General features: G+C 39.6%; 1 protein-coding gene across 1 annotated transcript in view; it reads right to left on the bottom strand.

Moving 5' to 3' along the window:
• Positions 1–24612, bottom strand: part of LOC116050427 (C-type lectin domain family 10 member A-like) — a 66271-nt gene that overhangs the window by 9476 nt on the left and 32183 nt on the right. The window contains exons 6-10 of the mRNA XM_036004177.1: positions 16392–16529; positions 15999–16151; positions 8387–8529; positions 8119–8228; positions 7721–7940 (exon numbers count right to left, since the gene is read on the bottom strand). Coding sequence (XP_035860070.1) covers positions 7793–7940; positions 8119–8228; positions 8387–8529; positions 15999–16151; positions 16392–16529 — 692 coding nt within the window. The 3' untranslated portion in view covers positions 7721–7792. The remainder of the gene's footprint in view (positions 1–7720; positions 7941–8118; positions 8229–8386; positions 8530–15998; positions 16152–16391; positions 16530–24612) is intronic.

Here is a 24612-nt window from a genome sequence, read left to right on the forward strand (position 1 = left end):
CCCATCTTTACTTTAAATGAAATCAAACAAAGGGAAATGTTCTCTCTCGTCTTAAAATGGTCAAAAATGTATAGAGTAATTTGTAAAAAGTAAATTTAATCACTGCGAACCATCATCAAATTGCTTTATTTCTCTCTCTCTCTCTCTCTCTCTCTCTCTCTCTCTCTCTCTCTCTCTCTCTCTGTTCAATGACAATTTCAAGTAGCTACCAAACATAGATTCTGCTGGTATACAGCTGGACGGGAATGTGATGTTAGCTGCTCACTAAATTTGACGTGTAAAGCCCCGTCCATTTCTAGAACTTAAGGTAAGGGTTGACCCAGGTCATCTCTGAATTGTCATACCAGGGATATACCCATGTTGACTGGTTTGGTTTGAATTTCCAAAAGGAGGGTTGAACCCTGATCAGACAACCCTGGTGAAACTCTGGTCGTTGGTGTGAAAGCAGTATAACGGGCAGGCCATCTGTGTATCGCATTGCCAGACCTATCTCCACACAACACAGTGTACACAGCTTGCAGTGTGAGCTAAAGGTTTTGACAAATACTGGCTGTATTAAAAAAGCCGATGCTGCGTTAAACTTAAGGGTTTGCAGTAGTGGTGTAACTGGGGCTTGCTGGTTCCTTTTTGTTGGGGCATTTTGGTGGAATAAATCTGCTTTTGCTTCAGCATTATTCATGCTTTGTGTCGGACAGTGTTTGTGCCACGCTGCGTGATACGCTCCAATTAGAGTTTAGATTCTCTGCCCGAGCCCGAACCGGACCCGACCCGACTCTCTGCGATATTTGCCGCTATCCTCGGGCTGGGCTGGGCCAGGCCCTTGATCAAGCATTTGTGTTTTTTTAATCATTACCTTATTAGCCTTATTCGGTGGGGAGAAAGCTATGCCTCTCCAGCTTCTCCCGTAGCTCTGGGTAGATGTCCTGCACTGACTTGAGTGTGAGGTAAACTGTGGTACATCGTGTCTCCCCCGTCTGCAGCACTGTTGTTGGCCAGCATTTTTTACGTTTCTTCATTTGGATCCATTTGCGATCCATTCCATTCTGAATAAACAAACAGCGCAGTTTACAGGCTTCTCCTTGTTGCATTAGCCTACCTGTATTTATTAAGATAATTCTAAACAGATTTCTGTAGTTCAAAGAACTCGGAATTGTAGTTGAGAACGGCAGTTATAACGGCCCACGTAGTCTATTAAAAAATTGTCGGGTTTAAATCAGGCTCGGGCTCATAATTACAGTTATAATTGTCGGGCCGGGCTTGGACGCAACGTGCACGGGCTCGGGTAGGGTCGGGCTTGATTTTTTGGGCCCGATCTAAGCTCTAGCTCCAATGCAGATATTGAGTGACTGCGTTTCTTGTTGTTAATTGGGACACACCTGTGCACAATAATTAATTAAAACGACACATTTGCTGTGGAGTCAAGCACAAAGGGGTTCTGTGGTTAGTTCACAACAGTGTGATGCTGGTAACAAAAAATTTAACTAGCGCATCAGCTGTGTGTAATTGTGGCTTATCAGTGACTTATTTACTCCTGTTTGACTTATTTCCTGTTAAAGCGGTGATAGAATGCAAAACCGAGTTTACCTTGTCATAGTTGAATTACGACAGTTTGGTGAGTAAAATAGGCATACATAGAAACTCAAAGTCCCACTGACACCTGTTTCCTCTGCACACTCAATCTCACAATTTGAAACTGCTGCTGAAAACGGGTGAATCTCAACAAAGCCAGTAGTTGATGTCAACTCAGGTGGCTGTACCTTATTTGGCTCTAGTCTGTACCTTTGCCACGCCCCAAAATTTACATACAAACCACTGGTCTGAGACCAGCTGGTGTTCTGAATGTTGGTTGCACAGACACTCTGCACAGAGCTCTATCAGGAGACTCGAAGACAAAAGGCGTTTATTTCCCCGATCGTTTGTTTAAATAACTCAACACACATATCCATTATAAGATTAACTGGAACCTGTGGTTTTCGAAGTTATAATGCTCCACAAGTGATTGCGGGATTAACAAGCTCACTGACTCGCTGTCTCCCCACAAATGACACTGTGTGTGTGTGTGTGTGTGTGGGACAAAAGTGTCTGACAACATTATCGATCTCATGAATGCAGGCGGACATTCAATAACGACCTCATCCACATTGTCGAAACCATTTAAATATTGAGCCCCTATTAGGTTACATTGAAGCTCGGTTTGTGCAGGCCTGTCCCTGCGATCTCGCTCAATACTGGACCAAATTCAAAGATTTTTGATCACATCAGTCTATTAGACGCAAATGCATGGGGACGGGGTCCAGGTTGAAAAAAATTTGACTGGCAAAAATGCTGCATCATGCTTACTAAGCAGTGACCATGTTTGTAAACACAGCGGAGATCCCTTGGATCTCTGTAATCAGCTACAGACCGTATCACCTGCTGTTAGACTGCTGCCATTAAAGGACACTGAGAGCGACCTGTGAAAAGAAGGCTCAGATAGCCTAAACTATAGGTGGCATCAGTGAAATTACCTCATCGTGAGCGCCACAAGGCCTTTGCTAATGTATTGGTACTGAAGCTGAACATTTTGATATTTGAATGACATACATTTTTTTTTTAAATCTCAAATGCTGTTAAAACAGCATTCCCACAATAATAATAAAGAACAAGAGAACAATACTGTGAGTGCTGTTGAAACAGCATTCACACAATTACCTAATAACTTATTTACTTCTTTTCTCCGAAGCACGCTATCTGCTGCCGATCATGAACATAAGAAGTTGACACAATTTAAAAATAATTTTCAGCAACATGTTCTATGTTTATCTTTAGGTTTTAGGGGAAGAACATATTTTGTGCAAATAACGGTATATGCTAATTGATGATACACAGATACTAGCTGTATGTCATTGTTCTCATTGTTGTTTTAGGCTAACACAACTAACGCTAGATGCTAACATGCGGAAACTTAGCTTCAGAGAGCTATTGTGTGGATTCAGCATGTGTAAATTGTCATATTTACTCCTTGTAAGCGTTTGTATTTTCATATTTTTTAACTTATATCCTACAATACAGTAATCGAAGATGCTGAAAATGCTGCAGGTAAAGGCTGATAAAACAGAGCTAGTAGTAGTAAGACCAGCCAAACACGGTCACTTGTTTAAGTATCTGTGTATTAATATTGATGGCTGTATTATCTCTGAAAGCTCGAGCATCACAAACTTTGGTGTGATTTTTTTATCCTCGCCTGACATTCCAGTCTCACATCAAGGTTATTACCAAGTCAGCATTTTTCCATCTTAGTAACATTGCAAAAATTCAACCCATCTTATAATTTTTTGATGCTGAAACTGTAATCCATGCATTTGTGTCTTCACGACTTGATTACTGCAATGTCATTTTTTTCGGTCTTCCAAATTGTGCCACTAGAGGCCTTCAACTTGCTCAGAACACTGCAGCCAGAATCTTGACAAAAACTAGACGATATGATCACATAACAACTATTCTGGCCTCTCTTCACTGGCTCCCAGTGCAAGCTAGAGCTGATTTTAAGGTTCTTCTTTTAACATATAAGGCCCTGCATGGACTCACACTACCTTATTTGAGATTATTACACCATATACTGTATACCAGCACGCTCTCTCCGGTCACTTGATGCTGGTCTCCAGGTCACTCCCCTAGTAAACAAAAAAAAAAAAAAAAAATCAGCTGGTTATAGAGCATTCTCCTACCGTTACCCTCATCTGTGGAATGGCCTCCCACTACATGTTAACTCAGTTGACATTTTTAAATCTAGACTGAAAACCCACCTCTACTCGTTATACTATAGCCAACCATAACACATCATCTTTTCTGCGTCCTTCACAAACAAACTGTTTCACATATTGACTTATGTTGCTGGATTTGTATTGTTTATTATTCCTGCTTTAATGCTGTTCAATTGTTTTGTTGCTGTGTTTTGTCTCCGCAAATAGCGTCAAAACTGCACAAGATGTGATTACAAAACTTTACAGGTGTTTACTTGAGGTTAACATGAATGCCTAATTCAAAGATGGTCGTGGTCCGTACAAGCGCACTGGAAGTAGAGGGGTAGGAATTTGGGAATTGCCACCCAATATACGCCCCTGGCCCGATTTGGCGTCGTCGCTGGTGTGATTCCATCGCAAGATTTTCTCTATTTATGTTTCATTAAAATAAATTGTTTTTATTAATTATCTGGACCTTCTTCTATTGTATGTTACTTCCTCATTACACAGTAATGCGCCATGTTTGCAAGTCTCTGTATGTCTCTTGTACCCAGTCTTGCCAAGAGACAGTTATGTTTCCCTAGTACAAAATATATTTTTTTTGTATCCATGTCATACAGACAAAGTTACTGTATTTACACAAGTGAAATGTTTTTCCTAACTCTGCCCAATGAACAGGGCTCAGAAATCAAGTTAAAGTTGACACCTAACCCACCTATGTAATATGTAGCAGTCAGCAGCATTATGATTGGAATTAGGGCTGCTCAATTGTGGACAAAATCATAATCATCACAATTATTTTGGTCAATATTGAAATCACAATTATTTCACACGATTAATTATTGACTTTTGGAAAGATGTTGCATTTATTGCATTTAAAAAAACAGTGAAACAAATCAACAGTAAAAACACCTTGAACTGTGAAGTGACTTAATACTTTTCCTGTTGAACCATTTGAATTCCCCTTAAAATAAATAATATTAAAAATATATTTAAATGTTGGCTGAGAGAGTTTGCTTGATGCCTGTTTTTATCCTAAGCTCTACTTAGATAGCTTTATACACATATACCTTCTGGGTCAAATTCTCTGTTCACAAACTGTGAAAATGTTGTGTTTATATGTGTTGAACTTTTTTATAAATTAAATTAAAAAAGCTGCTTTTTAATTTCAAACAAACACACAAACAGATGAAAATGAGCTAAAAACCAAAATGAGAATACATGAAGGAGACAATGACAGCATAAAGGCAGGGCAACCCAACATAAATTAGAAAAAACCAAACTAAAATAGACATCTTAACAAAATATGAGCAGAATAATGCTCCTAAAATTCATACTCTGATATCTGAATGTGATTTTAGACTCACAGTGGACACCGAGGCCGATGAGCCCAGCCAGCAGGAAAACACTCAGCAGCCCCAGACAGAGAACAACAGCTCCATAAAATCTCCTCTCTGAGCTCCTGGGACCTAAACAGAGAAGAAACAAAAAGGGAAAACAACCAATCATACAACAGTAATAATGACTGATGATAATAAATACATATGTTCACATTCTTACCCTTCTGATTTGTCGAAGATCTTGGGACAACACTTTTGGCATAATGACCATTGGCATAGATTCCCTCCATTGCTCACAAGGATGTCAACTATTTCCAAGTCAGCTCTGCAGCACAGACTGCACTGATGAAACTCCTGTTGGTTATAATTTCTCTCTCCTACCCCCCAAAAAAAGAGGAAGTCACATGTTTCAGAGGTTCTGCATCTGTGTTATGATCGTCACATACTGTGAGTAATAATAATAAGTAATACGTTTATTTGATATAGCACCTGTTACAGACAAAGTCACAAAGTGCTTCACATCATAAACATTTGTAAAAATACAGTAAGAGCCAACAGAAAATAAGCAAGAACAAATAATAAAAATTTAAAACTCAAAGTTACAAACATGAGTCAAAAGCGAATTTAATCAAGTACGTCTTCAGCTGCTTTTTAAAAGCTTCAACAGAGACTACAGAACGTAAGACAGTAGGAAGGGCGTTCTACAGGTTTGGAGCCACTGCTTCAAAGGAATGGTCACCTTTAGTTTTTAAACGAGTGCGTGGGACCACCAGTAATCCCTGGTTAGAAGACCTGAGGGACCTGTTAGTAGTGTACGGATGGAGCAGATCCGAGATATAAACAGGTGTCTGACAATGCAAAGCTTTATAAGCCAGAACAATAACTTTAAATTGGATCCTGAACTTGATTGGAAGCCATTGTAATGAGTATAAAATTGGAGTGATGTGCGACATCCTGCTGGACCTGGTCAAAGAGGCCCTAAGAGAAATAAAAAATCAAGTATTACTTGTCATTTTATATTTGATATTCTCAAATTTAATTTAGTATTCAAGTATTTCCAATACAGATTAAACATTTCAAACACCTCTGCATCTTGCTCTGTGTTGGAAAATTCCAGCAAAGAAAAAGACAAGAAAAGTACAAGTGTCCCACCTCAGGGGGATCTTACCTTGGTCAGAGAAAACTGCAAGGAGCTTTTCGGTTGCTATACATGTATATTGTTTAAGCAACTAGCAAGGGCATTTTGGGAAATGCTAATTTGCTCTTAGTTAGACGAGACACCTTAAGACAATTTAAGACTGGAGGACACATTAAGACAACTGTTGGATGGAATGGCACAAAATGTGATACAGACAAACCAACAGGATCAAATGTGGTGTTCCTCTGACTTTGACACTGCCTCGGGCATGAATGTTGTGAAGCTAAACTCAAGGACATTGTGTCAATCAAATTCATCATTTTAAATAGAGAGACATCAACTTACTGACCCCATGAGCAATAATGCTATTGGAAATCTACTGATCCTGTAAAGAGGTGTAATAAGAAGCCTAACAGCATGACAGTGCAATAGAAAGAGAGATCGTCTTCAGACCAGTAGACAAAGCGTGCAGGGCGGCTGTTTGGACGGGAGGTAAAAGACAACAGAGGGTTCCTGCAGAATTAACTGAATATGGTCATAAACACAAAAAGAAATATTGAGGCGCACAAAGAACATTGAGAAATATGTTTATTTCTGTTCTTGATTACACGCACTCACACAAAAATCAGCTACCATTATAACATAGAACAACAAGTGACACTTGATGAAGCCAGTTACCAGTTTGTAAATGTAGCATTCAGTATATAACAGTAGAATTTGTCACCTGTGAGGAGATTACAATGTAGTGACATGCAGGGAAAGAGGCCACCATTTTGCCAGGGGTCTATAATCAGATATTGTTTTCATAAATTTAGGTTTGATTCATGAAATTTCTAATTTTGGAAAGAAATTGATCCTTAATCATAAAGTAGATACTAAACAGATCTCATCACAATGCAGGGTGAATAAAGTCTAAATACCATACACAAACACTCACTCTGATCCACAAAATGACACATGGTCTAAAATAATCAAGAGACATTTCTCTCAGTCCCTCACCTTCTACTTTCTTTGAGTTTACACTCTGAACTCCGATCGCTTTGAGGAACAGCAACCGGATTCTCCGAGCTACCAAGCTAACGTTACATGCTGAAAATGGTTTTGAAGAAAATTTGGATCTTGCAACGTGTCAGGCCTGCTTGGTTATTTGTGGAAATGATTGTAAAGATTCACAAAAAATAGGTTTATGGCATTTACTCTTAAACTGGGATATTTTGGGACATTGGCGGGGATTCGCTATGGTCAAAATACACACACGCATACACTAGTAAGAGCAAATTATGTTGAACCATGTATGTGTACTGTATGGCGTTAACAGTGTATGTGTGGAGGGGCCAGACCTTCCGCCGCAGCGCTGTGGAGATAGGTCTGGCAATGCGAGACTAGGGTTACTGTGGCCTGTGATGAAGACAGGAATTGGTGACATTGCAGCTTATATTATATATAGATTAATCAGGCATTTTATACATACATATTAGTCCCAGTATTTTGTGTTCACTGATACCCTGTTATGGATGCACATCATGAGGGAGATCATAGCTTACACTGTAAAATGCATTATCAAATGTATGATCTCATAACATACACCTATGTTAAGCTTTTTTCTCACAGATCCAGTACATAACAGATATACATGACCGGTCATTCCACTCAGCGGTGTAAGGTCCAATATGTGCACAGTCCTCTTCGCCCCACTGTGGATCTCCACCACCATTATCAGGCTGCCCTCTCCTCCAGTTCCTAACAAATTAATTAAAGAGAATCATGATACTGCAAATCTCTGACATGAAAACAGTTCCTCAGTGTCACATAATGCTCTCCAGGTTGATGACTGGGGCATCAAGTGTCTGTAGAAACAATTCCGCTTCGAGCGAATTATATAAGTTAATGTATATATTAAATCAAAGTGAAGCCTTACTTCAGAGTCAGTGGAGTTCCATCTACCCATTTCCAGGTCCCCTCCTCATCTCTGTCAGTCAAACCAATCCAATACCGAGCATTTTGTTTTATGAATTTAGAGAGAAACGTCTGTAAAAGAAATCCACATCACATTTTAGTCTAAACCACAATATGTGAGCAGTTTACAAGTATTTGTCTCCACACAATACTTAACTTTAATCTAATCATCATTATTACATATTACCTAGAAAAAATAAGTAAATCCTGTATACTATCATGGACTGTACCTGCTCTTCAGAGCTGTCTATCACCATCAGATCTGCTCCTCTGTCTCTGCAGTATTGTCTGCCTTTCTCCCAGGAACCAGACTCAGCAGAGAGGAGATAACAAGAAGAACTGAACATCCTCCATTCAGCAGGACACGTTTTATCTGTAAGATACAAACAAGATACATTACAGATCAACAAGACTCATGTCAATGTGTTATTTTGTTGTCAACTTTTTTAACAATGGTTTGGTTGATGGATGATTTGGTTAATTTAACCTTATCAGATGGTTTGAGACTTGACTGGTTTTGGACCAAATTTATATATATATATATATATATATATATATATATATATATATATATATATATATATATATATATTTATTATCTACTAATGATCATCTTATACATTGTGACTCAGACAAGAGAGAATTGTCACTTAGGAGAATATAATGCAGCAATGTAGCGACATGCAGGGAAAGAGGACACAATTTTGCCAGGGTCTATAATCATGTATTGTTTTCATAAAGTTAGGTTTGATTCATAACATTTCTAGTTTTGGACTGAAATTGGCTACTAAATCATAAATAAGATCTCATCACAATGCAGGGTGACTGAATAAAAATGTTACTCTTCAGACACGGAGGACAGCTTGTTATCACTGGCCTGGAGACACTCAGGTCAGGTTGGCAGCTGATCCACGTAATGAGACATGGTCAGAAATAATAAAGAGACATTTCTCAGAAACACAAAACACCTTCTGCATTCATGTCATGTCTAATTGATTTCACAAAACTAGTGTTGCTTTCGTCAACGAAAATTATGACTAAATATCGTCATCAACGAACCTTTATCACGTGACAAAAACGAGACAAGACGCAATGTAAATGTTGGTCATGTGACGATGACTAGTATAATTAAATGTATAACGCAATATTGTTGACGAATAAAAACGAGACGAAATGTGGTTTACAAAATAAAAACTATGCTAAAATGTCTCTTCATTTTCGTTGACCAAAACGAGACGAAACGAAATGTGATAACGTTATTTCATCTAGTTTCTTTAGTTGCGTTATTATTATTTTGTAGTATTTCAGTTTCCTGTGTCTCACTTCAGGAGGTGAATCAGGTCGCACTGCGCAGACGCAGGCGACGTTACTTACTCAAGCCCCACTCGCGGCATTATTTGTTTATAAGATGCAGCTGCTGTAGCGTAAACGACAACAAACTAAATTAAAGCTGCAAGCAGCGATGGACGGGCCCTCGCGCCTCTGCGCGCGTCGGGGTTACCGGCGGACTCCGCTCTTTGCGAACGTACATTTGCGCGGCACTCAGACACCGCAAATCGTCAACAATGAAAAGGGAACTCCCTGCCAAGTTCAACGATACCTGACACAAGACTCTACATCATACAGTTCATTAGCTGTGAAAAGGGGGCGTGGCTAAAGCATAGGGGGCGGGTCAAACCATCACCAATTATGAAGGAAGTCTCTGCTGAGTTCATTGATACCTCACATAAGACTCTACCTTAAACAGGTCAGGATTTATGAAAGGCGGCGTGGCTTAAGCATAGGGGGCTGGCCAAACCATCACCAATGAATAAGGAAGTCTCTGCTGAGTTCAATGACACCTCACACAAGACTCTACGCCATACAGTTCATTAGATGTGAAAGGGGGCGTGGCTTACGCATAGGGGGCGGGCCAAACCATCACCAATGAAGAAGCAACTCTCTGCTGAGTTCAATGACACCTCACACAAGACTCTACCTTAAACGGTACAAATGTTATGAAAGGGGGCGTGGCCTGAGTAAGTGGGCGTGGTTATATTATAGGGGCCAGCTCATTATCACATTTAGACCACACATTCTAAGTTTCATGTAAATCGTATGATGTTTGTCATATAAGGCACATTTCCTGTTGCCAGCAGGGGGCGCTATGACCAAAAGTCTGGCCCTTGTCAATTGTGAGAAATTTCGGGCAGATACGACAACGTACACTCAAGTTACAACAACTTCTTTGTTCATCGCTAAACACTCAAAATGGCCGCCACGCCCACACCGTCAGACGAAAAGTTTTTCTTTTAATAACTTTTCATCTTTAAGGTGTTGGGATGATACAGACCAAGTTTGAAGTACATCGGATGAAATCTCTAGGAGGAGTTCGTTAAAGTATAGCACCTTGACTTTTAGGCCTACTTCCTGTTGCCACTAGGGGGCGCTATGACTTTAAGTAAATATCGGCCTTTATTTGTCCTCAGGGTTGGACTCTTATGAATCCTGAAAAGTTTCGAGCCAATCAGACAATGTACACTTGAGTTACACCCACTTCCTGTTTCGGCGGCGAAACACACAAAATGGCCGCCACGCCACGGCCACGCCCTATGACGAAAAGTTTTTCTTTTAACAACTTTTCATCTTTAATGTCTTAAGATGCTACAGACCGAATTTGAAGTTGATCGGATGAAATCTCTAGGAGGAGTTCGTTAAAGTACGACATGTGGAAATGGCCAAAATCACTAATAATTTCGAACTTTCAATTCGAAATGGCGGACTTCCTGTTGGGTTTAGGATATGGCTCCAATGACGTTTTGTGTGCGTCCTGACTTGATACACATGTGTACCAAATTTCGTGAGTCTACGTTAAACGCACTGCAGGGGCTCAATTTTTTTAACTTTGTAGGGGGCGCTAGCGAGCCATTTTTGGGCGCCTATTTCCGAAACCCTTAAAATATGTAAATTTTCACCAGACTTGATGCGACCGCCAAATTTGGTGAGTTTTTGAATATGTTAAGCCCCTCAAAAAGCCAATTCATTTGCCGGGAAAAAGAATAATAATTCCTTCAGTTTCAATAGGGCCTTCGCCGCTGTCGGCGCTCGGGCCCTAATTAAGTCTGTAAATTCAGTCTGACACAGAGAAAGGGACCGATGGCCGGCCAGCCGAGGTTCGTCTTTGGGAGAAAAAGAAGAAAGGACATTTGGAAAAACATTCATTACATAGAAGTGGAAAAGAAAATGGAATGTGTTGTGGAAAAAGATGGGGAGAAATGCGGCCACAAAATCACAGGAAAAAACACCACAAACCTTAAGAGACATCTTAAGGCATTCCATAATGAAATTGAGGTAAGTCAAGACATTAACGTAAAGTTACTTGCTATTTTAGAAAGCTCATGCAAACTCACGAGGCTGTGGTTAATGGGTCTCATTTTAACTAGATGTTAGCCTTAAACGTTAGACACAGGAGCTGAAAACGACTGAGACAAACGTGTGTGACTACGCTAGTGTATATTTGTTTGTGAGAGAGTGTAAAGTGGGTTCATGTGTGACTAGCGTGTGTGTGTGTGTATACAATGCTAGCCATTTTGGTGCCCTAAGCACAATTCCTTTGTGATGCCTCCCCACCCCAAGAAAAAAACGTTTGTTTGTGCCAGTTTATCTTTTTATTACCAAACATATAACTCAATACCAATGACACAATAGCAGCATCACAATGTAACACCTAAGAACAATAAAACAAAAAAGGAAAATCAAATTTGTAAACATAGTACACAGAACAGCCAAAACATGCTGTTTGGGCATTGGGATGTGCAAAATCTTCAGAGAAATTAAATAATTATCCATAAATACAAACTTAAAAGCAGAAGTATACAAGTAAGAAATCTTCAATAAAGCAAAGATTTAGAAGCAGAAAAGTCACACAATTTTACTTTCATTTGTAAACACAACACACTATGTAGAACAGCTAAAACACACACATTCAAGTATTGAGAAGTGCATAATATTATCAAAATAAACAATAAAGGATTTTCCAAAATCAATCAAATCAAATAAGAAAAGCAGAAAAAGTGCTTAAGTAGTATAATACTATTAAAAAAACAATAAAAGAAAGTAAAAAACGTCACAGCTTTGCTGACTTTGTAAACATATTATGTAGAATAGCCAACACACACTACACATGTGAAAGTGCAAACTGAGTCTACAGACCTGCTGGCTGGCTGGGGTTGATGTGTACCTGAATTGCTTGTAGATAGTTGCTTGTCGTCTGTATCTTCCTCTTGGCCACGTGCTCCTCATACGTATATCTCAGCATTGACCCTGCATTAATTTAGAAAAACTAAGAAAAAGGATCAGTATAGAAAGAGACAAAATATTCAAACATAGAATCTTATACCGAAAAGAATTATAAACATTTAAAACTGAAAGCATGCAGCCAAGTAGCTCTCCCCCTTTATTACTTATTGATCAACTATTTGATAAATCTAAGCTAATCTAAGCATAATAGAATGATGTTGCAATATTGCACACAATTCAACAATAATGTTTGCTTTATATCTGTCATAATGACATTTTATATTTATATCTTACCTACAGGAATATAAGCAAAATGATACACCTTACACAAGACTACATTTCTGAATCTTAAAAATTATTTTACCATTTAATTGAATACAACTTAAATATGGTTAAGAGGGCATTTTGTCGTCCATGCCTTTGCATCCTGACATAAATGCAATCAAAATGCCAGTTCATGTGTCATGTAGCTTCTTCTCAGATGTAGCTAAGCTAGCTGTAGCAGTAACAGTTTACAGTAACAGTTCACATTATCAAGAGCCATTTTCTGTCCCACTGCACATCCGACATCTCACCTAATTTGTGTGAGAGACTGCTGCCTACATTCTGCTGAATTCTACTGAATGACAATCCTAAAGATAGTCGTGGGTTTATTTTGAATTGCAAACGGCAAAATATGCGTTCTCAAATGACACTATGCTAGTTAAACTTTGCTAAATTCCTGGCTAAAGACTATTAATCGCACGCTACACAGGAATGATGGTCTGAAGCAATAATTGCAAATTTAGTAAGACGTGTCGGACTTTAGGAGCAAAACACAGTCTGACGAGAAAGCGGCAACCTCCATACCCAGTGAAAGTCACCGTTTCTCGGCTACTGGATGCTCGGGGCTCCGCAGAGCTCTGGAGCTGCAAGCTAGGCTATGTGTCCCATTTAATCCTATGGGAAAAGATCGTTGCTACATTTTCGGCATAACTTTCGTATATATTTACAGTTTGAATTTCGTCACGCCACTTATATAACATCTACCCCAAGGTCTTATAAAGCTAACTATGGTGTCCGATTTCAATTTAATGCATTTTCGTGAACATTAGGGATTTCGTTAGCTGCTACTGTCCTTTCAATCCTATGAATCGTGGCTAGCTGCAGGCCCTGGATCTCCATCAGGGCCTCGGCATTTTGTAGTCCAGTAACCCAGAAACAGTGACTTTGCGCGGGTATGGAGCGCCGCGGGCTTCCGTTTGTGACGGAGATCCAGCTAGCTCACAGCGAGTCTATGAAGTAGGACACGCCAGGCGGCGAGGTAGCACCAGCCGCTGTCACGTAGCCTGCTGAGCTCCTGCTGAACTGCGACACACAGTCGGACAAAATTTGCAATTAGCCATCAATTTTCGTAAAACGGCCCATATTTGACCTCTGCATAGTTGATTTCTCGCATAAAAAAAGTCTCAGAAGTGAATTTAGTAATTAAATAGCGGACCTCAGGAGATCTGCATGACCTAGCTAGATTCAGAAGACTAAGCTGACCTCAGGTCAGTGGTGTAGCCTATGCAAATGTTGGGGCGTGACAAAGACTATTTGATTGATGGATTTGAGATGCTGAAGTCAGCTTCCAGCTTTGTTGAGATTCGCCCGTTTTCAGCGGCAGTTACAAAATGTGAGATTTGCAGAGGATAGGGGTATCAATGGGATTTTGAGCTTCTATGTATGTCCTATTTACCCACCGAAACTGTCGTTATTCAACTATAACAAAGTAAAATCGGTTTTGCATTCTATCACCTCTTTAAGAATGATTAAACATGGACTTACCTGCAAGTGATGCACAGGCATCATCTCGCAGTTTCTTCTTCTTTCTTTTCTCTGCACCTGACGCCTGCTGTCTTTTCGAGGCCATTTCCAAAAAAGGTGACTTAGCCTACTGTCAAACTTCGTCAGGCGTAATCCAACAGACCACTGAGATAGGGAAGGGCACCCACGGGGAGCTTGGGAAGTTCAGTGTGTGTGTTTGGGGGGGGCACCAACGTTACTTTCTTGAGCAGTTAAATATATCTCTTGTTCTGCCTGTTTTGTGATATACATGCCTAAAAAGTGCCTAATATAAATATTAATATAAATAATGTAATATAGCACTTTTTAGAGCACTTGGTGCCCTACGCTAGGGCTGCACAATTAATCAAATTTTAATCACGATCATGATTTTGGCTTCCCACGATCAAATTCACGTGATCGAGCGATATTTAAAATGCTTCATTCCGTTCATAGAACGCTCTGTATCAAAGTTTTTTTTTTCTAAAGCTCCGTAAAGCACTCTCTGATCACGTGCCTCCATGAGCCAATCAGAGTTGTTCCCTGCACCGCGCAGTTTAGTTTAGATGTTGACAGTCACAGAGGACAGAGTAACATGAGGAAAATTCCACAACAGATAGCAGTCGGTCGTAAGTCGTCATGAGGTTTACCAGATTACCAGTAAACGCAACATGTTGTCCCGTCTGTGTTGTTTTTCAGACAACAGCAGTGCTAGTTTGAGTCTTTTAGCTCTTATCTTTAGCGGCAGACTGTTGTACATCCCGCTGTTGGAATCCTCTACAGTGAAATACAGTAACACTACACCGTTTAGCTGTCAGCATTTTAGCCGTGTTTCATCTAGTTACTACTGTAGCTAACAATATGGATGTATTGGCAGGAATGTAGCACAATATGGATGTGAAAGCAGTTATAATTAGCCTATTTGACAATAAAATTTGTTTTGGTTAAAATCAACAAATAATCGTGATAACTAATCGTGATCAATATATTGATCAAAATAATCGTGATTATCATTTTAGCCATAATCATGCAGCCCTACCCTACGCACAGCGCGTGATGCGTGTGGTGGGAGCGGCGGCGCTGTGTGTAGTGTATATTTGTTGTGAGAGAGTGTGAAGTGGGTCAACGTGTGACTGTGTGTGTGTGTGTGTGTGTGTGTGTGTGTGTGTGTGTGTGTGTGTGTGTGTGTGAGAGAGAGAGAGTGTAAAGTGGGTTCTTAGTTCCTACTTGACTGACTGACTCCATGTGTACTAACCATCTCTTGTTGGCCAAGATTTTGGTTTCGTCTACACTACTAGGTACTTATACTATATTGACTGGGTTAAAGAATTGCATTACTAAAAAGAGACTAAAGAACAATTTTCATTGACTAAAACTAGAAAAAATGTCATCAGTTTTCGTTGACTAAAACTAGACGAAAATAGTCATGGATAATTCTGACTAAAATGCTCAGACTTTGTCGACTGAAACTTGACTAGACTAAAAAGAGTATGAATGTGACTAAAACTAATAAAAACTAAAATGACAGCTTGACACAAAGACTAAAACTAAAATTAAAACACAAAACTTGATATCCTTTCTTTTCCCCATGATAGTGAAAGATAATCATACTAACCAACCTATGACATGTCAAAGGGTGTGAGCCTATTTTCCTCAAATCGTGCAGCCCTACCAAAATCACAGAACTCATCACAATGCAAGGTTACTGAGTAAAGATGTTACAGAAAGTAAATCTAAATACCAGACACAAGCACTCACTCTGTTGAAGCCTGTCCAGCTCTTTAGCCATTTCAGTGAGCCTGGAGTTCAGCCGGTCTCTCTCTTCAGTCAGGGAGGACAGCTTGTTATCACTGGCCTGGAGACACTCAGTCAGGTTGGCTTTGATAGTGGAGAGATCGGCAGCTGATCCACCTAATGTCACATGGTCTGAAATAATCAAGAGACATTTCTCAGAAACACAAAACACATTCTGCATTCATGTCATGTCTAATTGATTTCACAAACTTTGATATCCTTTTTTTGCCCTTTACTCTTAATGGATGGGTTGGCTGTAAAACTGAATTGCCTCTTAGGGACTAATAAAGTTATCTGAATCTGAATCTTAAAAAATGTTACAGCAAGTAAATCTAAATACCAGACACAAGCACTCACTCTGTTGAAGCCTGTCCAACATTTTAGTCATTTCAGTGAGGCTGGAGTTCAGCCGGTCTCTCTCTTCAGTCAGGGAAGACAGCTTGTTATCACTGGCCTGGAGACACTCAGTCAGGTTGGCTTTGATAGTGGAGAGCTCTGCAGCTGATCCACCTAATGACACATGGTCTGAAATAATCAAGAGACATTTCTCAGAAACACAAAACACCTTCTGCATTCATGTCATGTCTAATGTATTTTACAAAACTACATTTCCTTTTTTTGCCCCATGATAGTGAAAGATAATCATACTTACTAATCTATGACATGTCAAAGGGTGTAGTGAACTCTGCAGCAGACTTTAGTAAGCATATTTTCTACTGCAGTTTTATCTCTAACATAAGATACTACACTGTCAGGTGTAGAGACACAACATGTCACTGCTGCTTGTGTCAAAAAAAGACAAATATGTTGATGCTGGAATTTAAATATGAAATTGTTTTGTTGATTTTACTGTTTTATTTAGATTTCTTTTCTGTGTATATTTTTACAAAATGAAAACAAAACTGCTTTAAAGGAACAAAACACAAATGAGAAAATCAACAAGACGGTGAATCAAACACAGATCAGAAAGAGATCCTGGATTTAAAGTAAAAAGAAAGTAACACACATATCCAGGGAAAGCATTTACATCTTTGGAGTAGAACAGTGCTAATGATGATAATTGTTAGTAATGCTATAATTTATGTGTTTTTTTTTACCGTTAATTGTTGGTTTCTTTGGCCTGATTATGTCATTATATTATGATATTATTTTTCACTGTTTATTAGGTTTTGGTTTGTGTTTACTAACCCTGATGTGGATTGGTTGTGGCTCCCTCCGTTGGGATCGATGTGCTAATTGTGGATGATTTACTCCACCTGTGCAGTATTGGTAGTATAATTAAACCCACCTGTGTGTGGAGTATTGTTTGTAATTGCCTGTGCACACGTTGAGGAACGGCGCTGCCCAAAACGTCCGTTGTCTATCAAATTGGAGTGCTGTCCTATAGTAGCTTTATGTATACATTATAAAAAGTATTCTTTTAAGGTTATGAAATGATTTGTAAACTTCTAAGATGAACATTATTTGGATTGCTATTATAATGCTATTATTTGCAACTATTATTATATATTTGCATATAATACCTTGTTAATGGTTAATACATACTTTGTAAAGCATCTATAAACAAGATTTAGATAGCTATTATCAGTACACAAATAATAAAGTCACCTCTTTTGTAGATCACGAAAAAAGATTTAATGGGGCCAAATTAATGTTACTTGATGCTTTATAAACCACTAATTAATTATTAAAGGGGTGATAGAATGATTTTATAGGGTATTTCACACTGTTCCTTAAGGTCTCCAAATAGGATATGTAACATTGGTTGGGCTGAAAATGGCCCAGGTGCTGTTCTATGCGCCCTAATGCAACCCTGTGAAATAGGCTCATTGGTGTTTTTTGCCTCCAACGTCGCCTTCCAGGCAGCTAACCATAACCTTAACCCTAAACATAACCATTGCCGACTTTGGGGGCAAAAAACACCAAACACTGAAATAGCCCTGAATGAAATGACAGTTTTTCTCCCTTATATGGTATGCTCATGAATATTTAGCGCTGATTGGTTGGTTTACAACGAGCGACACACACACACACACACACACACACACACACACACACACACACACACACACACACACACACACACACCCCTCTTTACAACGAGCTGAGCGAAGCTGCAGAGGCTCCAGTGTTGCCAATTTAGTGACTTTGTTGCTAGATTTAGTGACTTTTCAGACCCCCTTAGCGACTTTTTCTCAAAAAAGTGACTGGCAACAAATCTGGCGACTTTCTGTAGAAAAGACACCAGTATTGTCCGGCGAGCACGCAAAGGAATTTCTCTCTTGTGTCCGCCAAAACAGTCACTTCTTTCTTCTGTTCTGTGACTTAGGAGCAGCCCATCCCCTCTCTGCTTTTTCCTATATACAGCAGCACTGATCAGAAGGAGAGACAGCGAGTCAGCGAGCTTGTTATGCCCGCAATCTCTTGTGGAGCATTATAACTTCGAAAAACCACAGGTTCCAGTTAATCTTATAATGGATATGTGTGTTGAGTTATTTAAACAAACGATCGGGGAAATAAACGCCTCTTGTCCGCGAGTCTCCTGATAGAACTCCAGCCAGCTCACAGCGGGTCTGTGAAGGTGGACGGGCTGACCGGCTGTCACCTCAGACTGTGGAGCATCTGAACTCCGACACAGTCGAACCAAATTTGCAATTAACCATCAATTTTCGTAAAATGGCCCATATTTGAGCTCTACGTAGTTGATTTCTCGCATAAAAAAGTCTCAGAAGTGAATTTAGTAATGAAATAGCAGACAAACAATGTATAAAGTGTCTAAGATCTGCGCAACCAACATTCAGAACACCAGCTGGTCTCAGACCAGTGGGTTGTATGTAAATTTTGGGGCGTGGCAAAGGTACAGACTAGAGCCAAATAAGGTACAGCCACTTGAGTTGACGTCAACTACTGGCTTTGTTGAGATTCACCCGTTTTCAGCAGCAGTTTCAAATTGTGAGATTTGCAGACCTGTATAAACAGGTGTCAGTGGGACTTTGAGTTTCTATGTATGCCTATTTTACCCACCAAACTGTCGTAATTCAACTATGACAAGGTAAAGGAGAGTACGAGCCCGGTCCAGGGCCCCTCTCTTTAGCCTGCCTCTCTTAGTTATGCTATTATAACTCTAGACTGCTGTCGGAAGTTCCTTCCTTCCAAGGACACAATGAGCCGCTCCCTCTTCTCTCTTTTCACTTGTCTCCTTTTGTGTGCATCTTAGTCCCAGAAATGCCTGTTACTAACCTAGCTCTGGGGAGTTTTCTCCCCGGAGTCCCTATGCTTCTTCTTCACCCAGAACATCGCCTTGGAATTGGGTGGCACCCACACCGGGGTCCTGGGTGCAGCTGACGCTATGGACTTACTACACCCTGCTACGCTCTGCGATTCCCCGCAGTGTCCGACTGCGTCCTGCTGCAAATATTTTTTTTTTTACCTCAACCTCAAACCAGATAAAGACTTGCGCCCCCCCTGTGATCTTTGCCGCCCCCCTTAGGGGTCCCCGGACCCCAGGTTGGGAACCACTGGTCTAGACCTACTCTTTCTGTAAAGTGTCTCGAGATAACTCTTGTTATGATTTGATACTATTGTTAGAATATATTTTGTGAAAGGGTTGAGAAAAGGTTTTAGAGTTCATGGGGCTGACCTCAATGCCTCTGTTTCCCTGGGTTAAAGGAAGGGTGAGAAAGAAACTCTGATCCGGGGAGGGAACGAGGCAAAACAATGGTCAGCACTATGCAAGCGCGGGATTTGTGACACTGTATGGAAATGACCTGGCTCTCATGAAAACTCCTTAAAGTTTGCTGGAGATTAAAACACAGGTGTTAGAAATCCAACAATAGCGGCTTGCTTCTTCTGAGCTGAGAATTGGAAGTCAAGGTCATGTTTTTTATACAGTGTTACAAATTAGTCAGGAGCCGGCTGGAGCCAGAAGATCTGGACCGGATCCAAACTGATGAGGGCACCACCAGGGATGGGACAGAAATGGATAAATAGGCAGCATTTTAACTTAGCAGCACCTGATGCTGGGGGAAATGCTGTCGGTCCGTTAGGAGATAGACTTTGCCTTGTATCAGATCCATGTACATGTACTTGTATTTCTGCAATATCATTCACTAAACTTGTTATTAACTTTAACTGGACGAATCTTGGTCTTGATTTGATTCCTGAGTTTTATTTCTTTGATCTACCAGTAAACGAACACAAAATAGTGACCAAAGAATTGGAGTCAGGTTAAGTCTGGCCTTTTTAGGGCCAGACCGGTCAAATTGGCCACATTTTAGATTAAAATCCTTCACTATAAATAAATTGAATTGAATTAAACTTGGTTTTGCATTCTATCACCCCTTTAACTAAATAATATAAGCATCAGTTGCAACTTTATGATAGCCATCCAAATGATGTTTGCTGATGGTTTACAAAACAATTACTTTAACTTCTGAATGTGATAATGACTCACAGTGGACACCGAGGCCGATGATCCCAGCCAGCAGGAAAACACTCAGCAGCCCCAGACAGAGAACAACAGCTCCATGAAATCTCCTCTCTGAACTCCTGGGACCTAAACACAGAGAAGACCAGTGAATACAACCAATCATACAACAGTAATTAGATGATAATATACAGATCAGTGTGTCAGCCTCTCTGTCTGACTGAACATTCTTACCTGTCTGATTTGTTGAAGGTCTTGGTTTAACAGACTTGTCATATTCAACATTGGCATAGATTTCCTCCATCATTCATAAGGACTATTCCTGAAGTGTCAGCGTTGCAGCACAGACTCTAAGTGACTAAACTGAGTCTTGTTGGTTTCTTAATAGTTTCTCTGAAGTTTAACTTTTGAGGAAGTAACGTGAGCTAGTCAAATATTCTTGATGGCATTCGTCTGCTACACCACTTAAAACAGGAACTGCTTGCGAGCAATTTAAGGGCGTTTTCACACATGAAAGTCCGGACCAAGGTTCATGGTTTTTGTTACATAAAAGTTTTGGTTTCACACTGCAGTTATACAAGCGCACTAAAGATCTATACATGACAAAACTTCACATACGTGAGCTGCGTCTCCAAATAGGCTACTTATAATTGATTGGTTTGTAGACGGGCTTCCCCGTCCTCTCGTATCCTCTCTCTCTGAGTTTTTTCATCTGACTGCTGCTCTCTCATACTGCCGTGGCTCTTTTTGTTTTGTTGTGATGTTGAAAAGCAAAGATACAGGAACTTTCTGGAGAATTTATTCAGAGACAAACGGAAACCTACACTGTACATTTACTACCACTTAACAAAGTGCTCTGATAGCCGACAGCTGTCTGTTCTGAGCGCATTCACCGTCACTCTCTCATGTAGCCTACACGCTAAGCACCGAGCTATTCCTTAAAGGAGCTTCCCCGGTATTGTACAGTGCTTAATTTGTAAAGTGGGAGGTCCCGGAGCGCAGAGCAGGGGTGGATCCAGCGACTCAAAACGGGGGTTGGAGGTAACGGAACAAAAAAAATAAATTACACTGCCTATGTAGCTTCTCTGACAAGGGCAATGTTTATTTTAATTTCAGAACATTCACTGCATGGGTACGAAATGTAATGTCTCCACATTCTTGATCGAAAACAATTTTTGCTTGTTTGGGATCCGACTGGCCAGCGTATTTGAAAAAGTTAAGCAAACTTTGTTGTCATTTTGACATTTTTTCCCCTGAGTGAAACGAGGCTATAACAGCAATCTCAACCAGCACAAGCGCATGTGTCACTTTAAGTGCCTCCCCTCCCTCCGTCCCTCTCCCCCCTCTGTCTTACCCCTGAAAATTCACCTCAAAACAAGATTTTTGTGGAACTTCAATGGGGAATAAAGACTAACAATACAGATAACAACATTGAACACTACACAAACAGTCATTTATTTTTTTCAGTTAGGCAATTCATTTTTTATTGTGACACAGGAGGTGTGTTCCGGCTCAAATGAAGCCCTGGTCTTGTAACACAAGGAGAGCCTGCTAGAGCTTCTTGTATTTGGTCCAAAAAATGCTTTCACACTATAAACGAACCGGACCATGGTTCAGTTTGGTCCAGACCGAGACCACCTCTTTTTATCGGACCAAAATTTGGTCTTTTAATTTTTAAATGGTCCGGGGGAGGTTTCACACCTGTAATTTTGGTTCGGATCAAACTGAAAAGTACGAAAGTCCGGACCAAATGAGGTATGTGTGAAAACGCCCTAATACTTCATTAAATGATCAAGTACAGACGTCTAAAGTCCTTTTCAATTACATAGAAACACTAAAAATGTTATTTGATAACATTACATTACATTTCTCAGAAACACAAAACACCTTCTGCATTCATATCATGTCTTATGTATTTCATAAGATTACATTTCCTTAATTTGCTATTCCTCTGACATATCAAAGGGCATAGTGAACTCTGCAGCAGACTTCAGTGAGTCTTTTTTTCTACTGCAGTTTTATCACTAACACACTGCTGCTGTTACAGTTTTTTTCGATTGCTAAACGACACTGGTCACATCTGAAACCACATGTACAAAACTCTTACCACAGTCTGCATTGCCAACAGTCAACTGAGCTCAACAGTTCACATCAGCTGCAAAACTCATGCCAAACAACCCAACTCTTCACACGCACATCTCAAAACAGGCTCAGTGCACTGAAACATTTTGAACAATCCTCATCGATACACACACACTGTCACTCAGAACACACAGAGAGTAAAAACACTAGCATCAAACGCCAGTTTACAGTTTGAATAATTTGAATAACTTCACACAAATCAATTCTTTCTTTAAAGTGTATATATATATATATATATATATATATATATATATATATATATATATATATATATATATATATATATACACACACTGTATATATATTTTGTTATATTTATTATGTTATATTGTTTTTTTGTCTGTAGTAATTTCTGTAATTACTGGGGGGAAAAATTAACAAACAAAAGGTATGTAAGAGTAACAAAGAATTGCCTCTCTCCAGCATCCGGCCACAAGTTTTCATCATCACACTGGATGTCCTCGCCTGCCATGCACCTTCATCATCTATGAATACAGATGAATGTGATGTTTTTATTGCTTCCACCTTTATTACTTTCTTTATGTGCACAGTTTTACTGTAGTACAGCTAGTGTTTTTTTGTTTGTTTGTTTTTTTCACATTTTTTACAGCTGTATATGTAACCTCAGACATCTTACCTGGACATATTGGTATCTTTGCTCTTTTACCTGTTCACTGTTTCTCTCAAACGGTACACTGTATAACTGTTTCATTCTTACTTTGTGTTTCCTTATTTCCAAAAAGGTCTTTCTGAGCTTTTTCTATATAAATACAATGTGTTCACTAATGAGTCTTAAACAAGACACATGCTTAGACTTTCAGCTAAAATTGCAATCAGCAGTGTTTTAGGTCGACCAGGCTGAAATCCATTCTGTTTTGCATGTGTGGTATGACAGCGTGTGTTAGCATTTGAACAAAGTGCTGTACATTCACAGTGTTGTGCAGGTTGTGGTTAAAGCCATGGGATAAGTGTGTAGACTTTTGAAATCTGTGTTCAAGCAATGAAAAACGAACTGGGGTTTGGTTCACAAGAACTGCTGCTGTGAAGACTGTGGTTAAAGTTTTGCACATGTGGCTTCAGTTGTTCACACTGTCATTTAGCAATCGAAACAAAAAAAAAAAACTGCTAATAAGTTGATACTGGATAAAAACTGAAATGATGAACTGCACCAACTTCAATTTGAAATGATTGTTTTGACAATTTTTTTTGACAATGTTTTTTTGTTTTAAGATTATTTTTTGGACTTTTCCGCCTTTATTTGATAGGCCAGCTAAGTAAGAAAGGGGGAAGACATACAGGAAATCGTCAGAGGTCGGATTCAAACCCTGGAGCTCTGCATCGAGGGATAAACCTCTCAGTATATGTGCGCCTGTTCTACCCACTGAGTCAACCTGGCCACGACAATTTGGCTGTTTGATTTCTTTTCAGTGTATAATTTACAAAATGTTGAAACGCAAATGAGAAAATTGACACAAGACAGTGAATTAAACAAATCAGAAAAAAAAATCTGGATGAAAAGTAAGAAAAAGAGTTGACATGCATCTAGAGCAGAGAGCTTCAACAGGGCGTCCGGGCCCCTAGGGGGTCCTCAGAGTTACTGCAGGGGGGCCGCCAAATTAATAAAAAAAAAGTTTTTTCAGTACAGAAAAATACAAGGTGCATTGGAGGGGGATAAGTAGTTCAAAAGTTGCAAAGAAACTCCTGCACACTGTCTAACTTGCAAAAAATAAAATTTAATAGCCAACGTTTCAGTACTAGACATTCATCAGGCAAAATGAATGATGGGACTTTCTTTGCAACTTTTGAAAGTTTTTTTGAAAATTAAAATGTCTTAACATGGATCCAACAAATTATTAGCAAATATAAATCAGCCTTTTATTGCAGGCCCAGTTAATTATGTAACTTAACTTCATAAAATATGAAGTAGTGGGTCCCTACTCCGTCTCTCTCTCAGATAAGGGGTCCTTGGCTTAAAAAAAAACCCTGACGAAGACCCCTGATCTAGAGAAA

The sequence above is a fragment of the Sander lucioperca genome, chromosome 8 (assembly GCF_008315115.2).
Source record: "Sander lucioperca isolate FBNREF2018 chromosome 8, SLUC_FBN_1.2, whole genome shotgun sequence".
Taxonomy (NCBI): Eukaryota; Metazoa; Chordata; class Actinopteri; order Perciformes; family Percidae; genus Sander; species Sander lucioperca.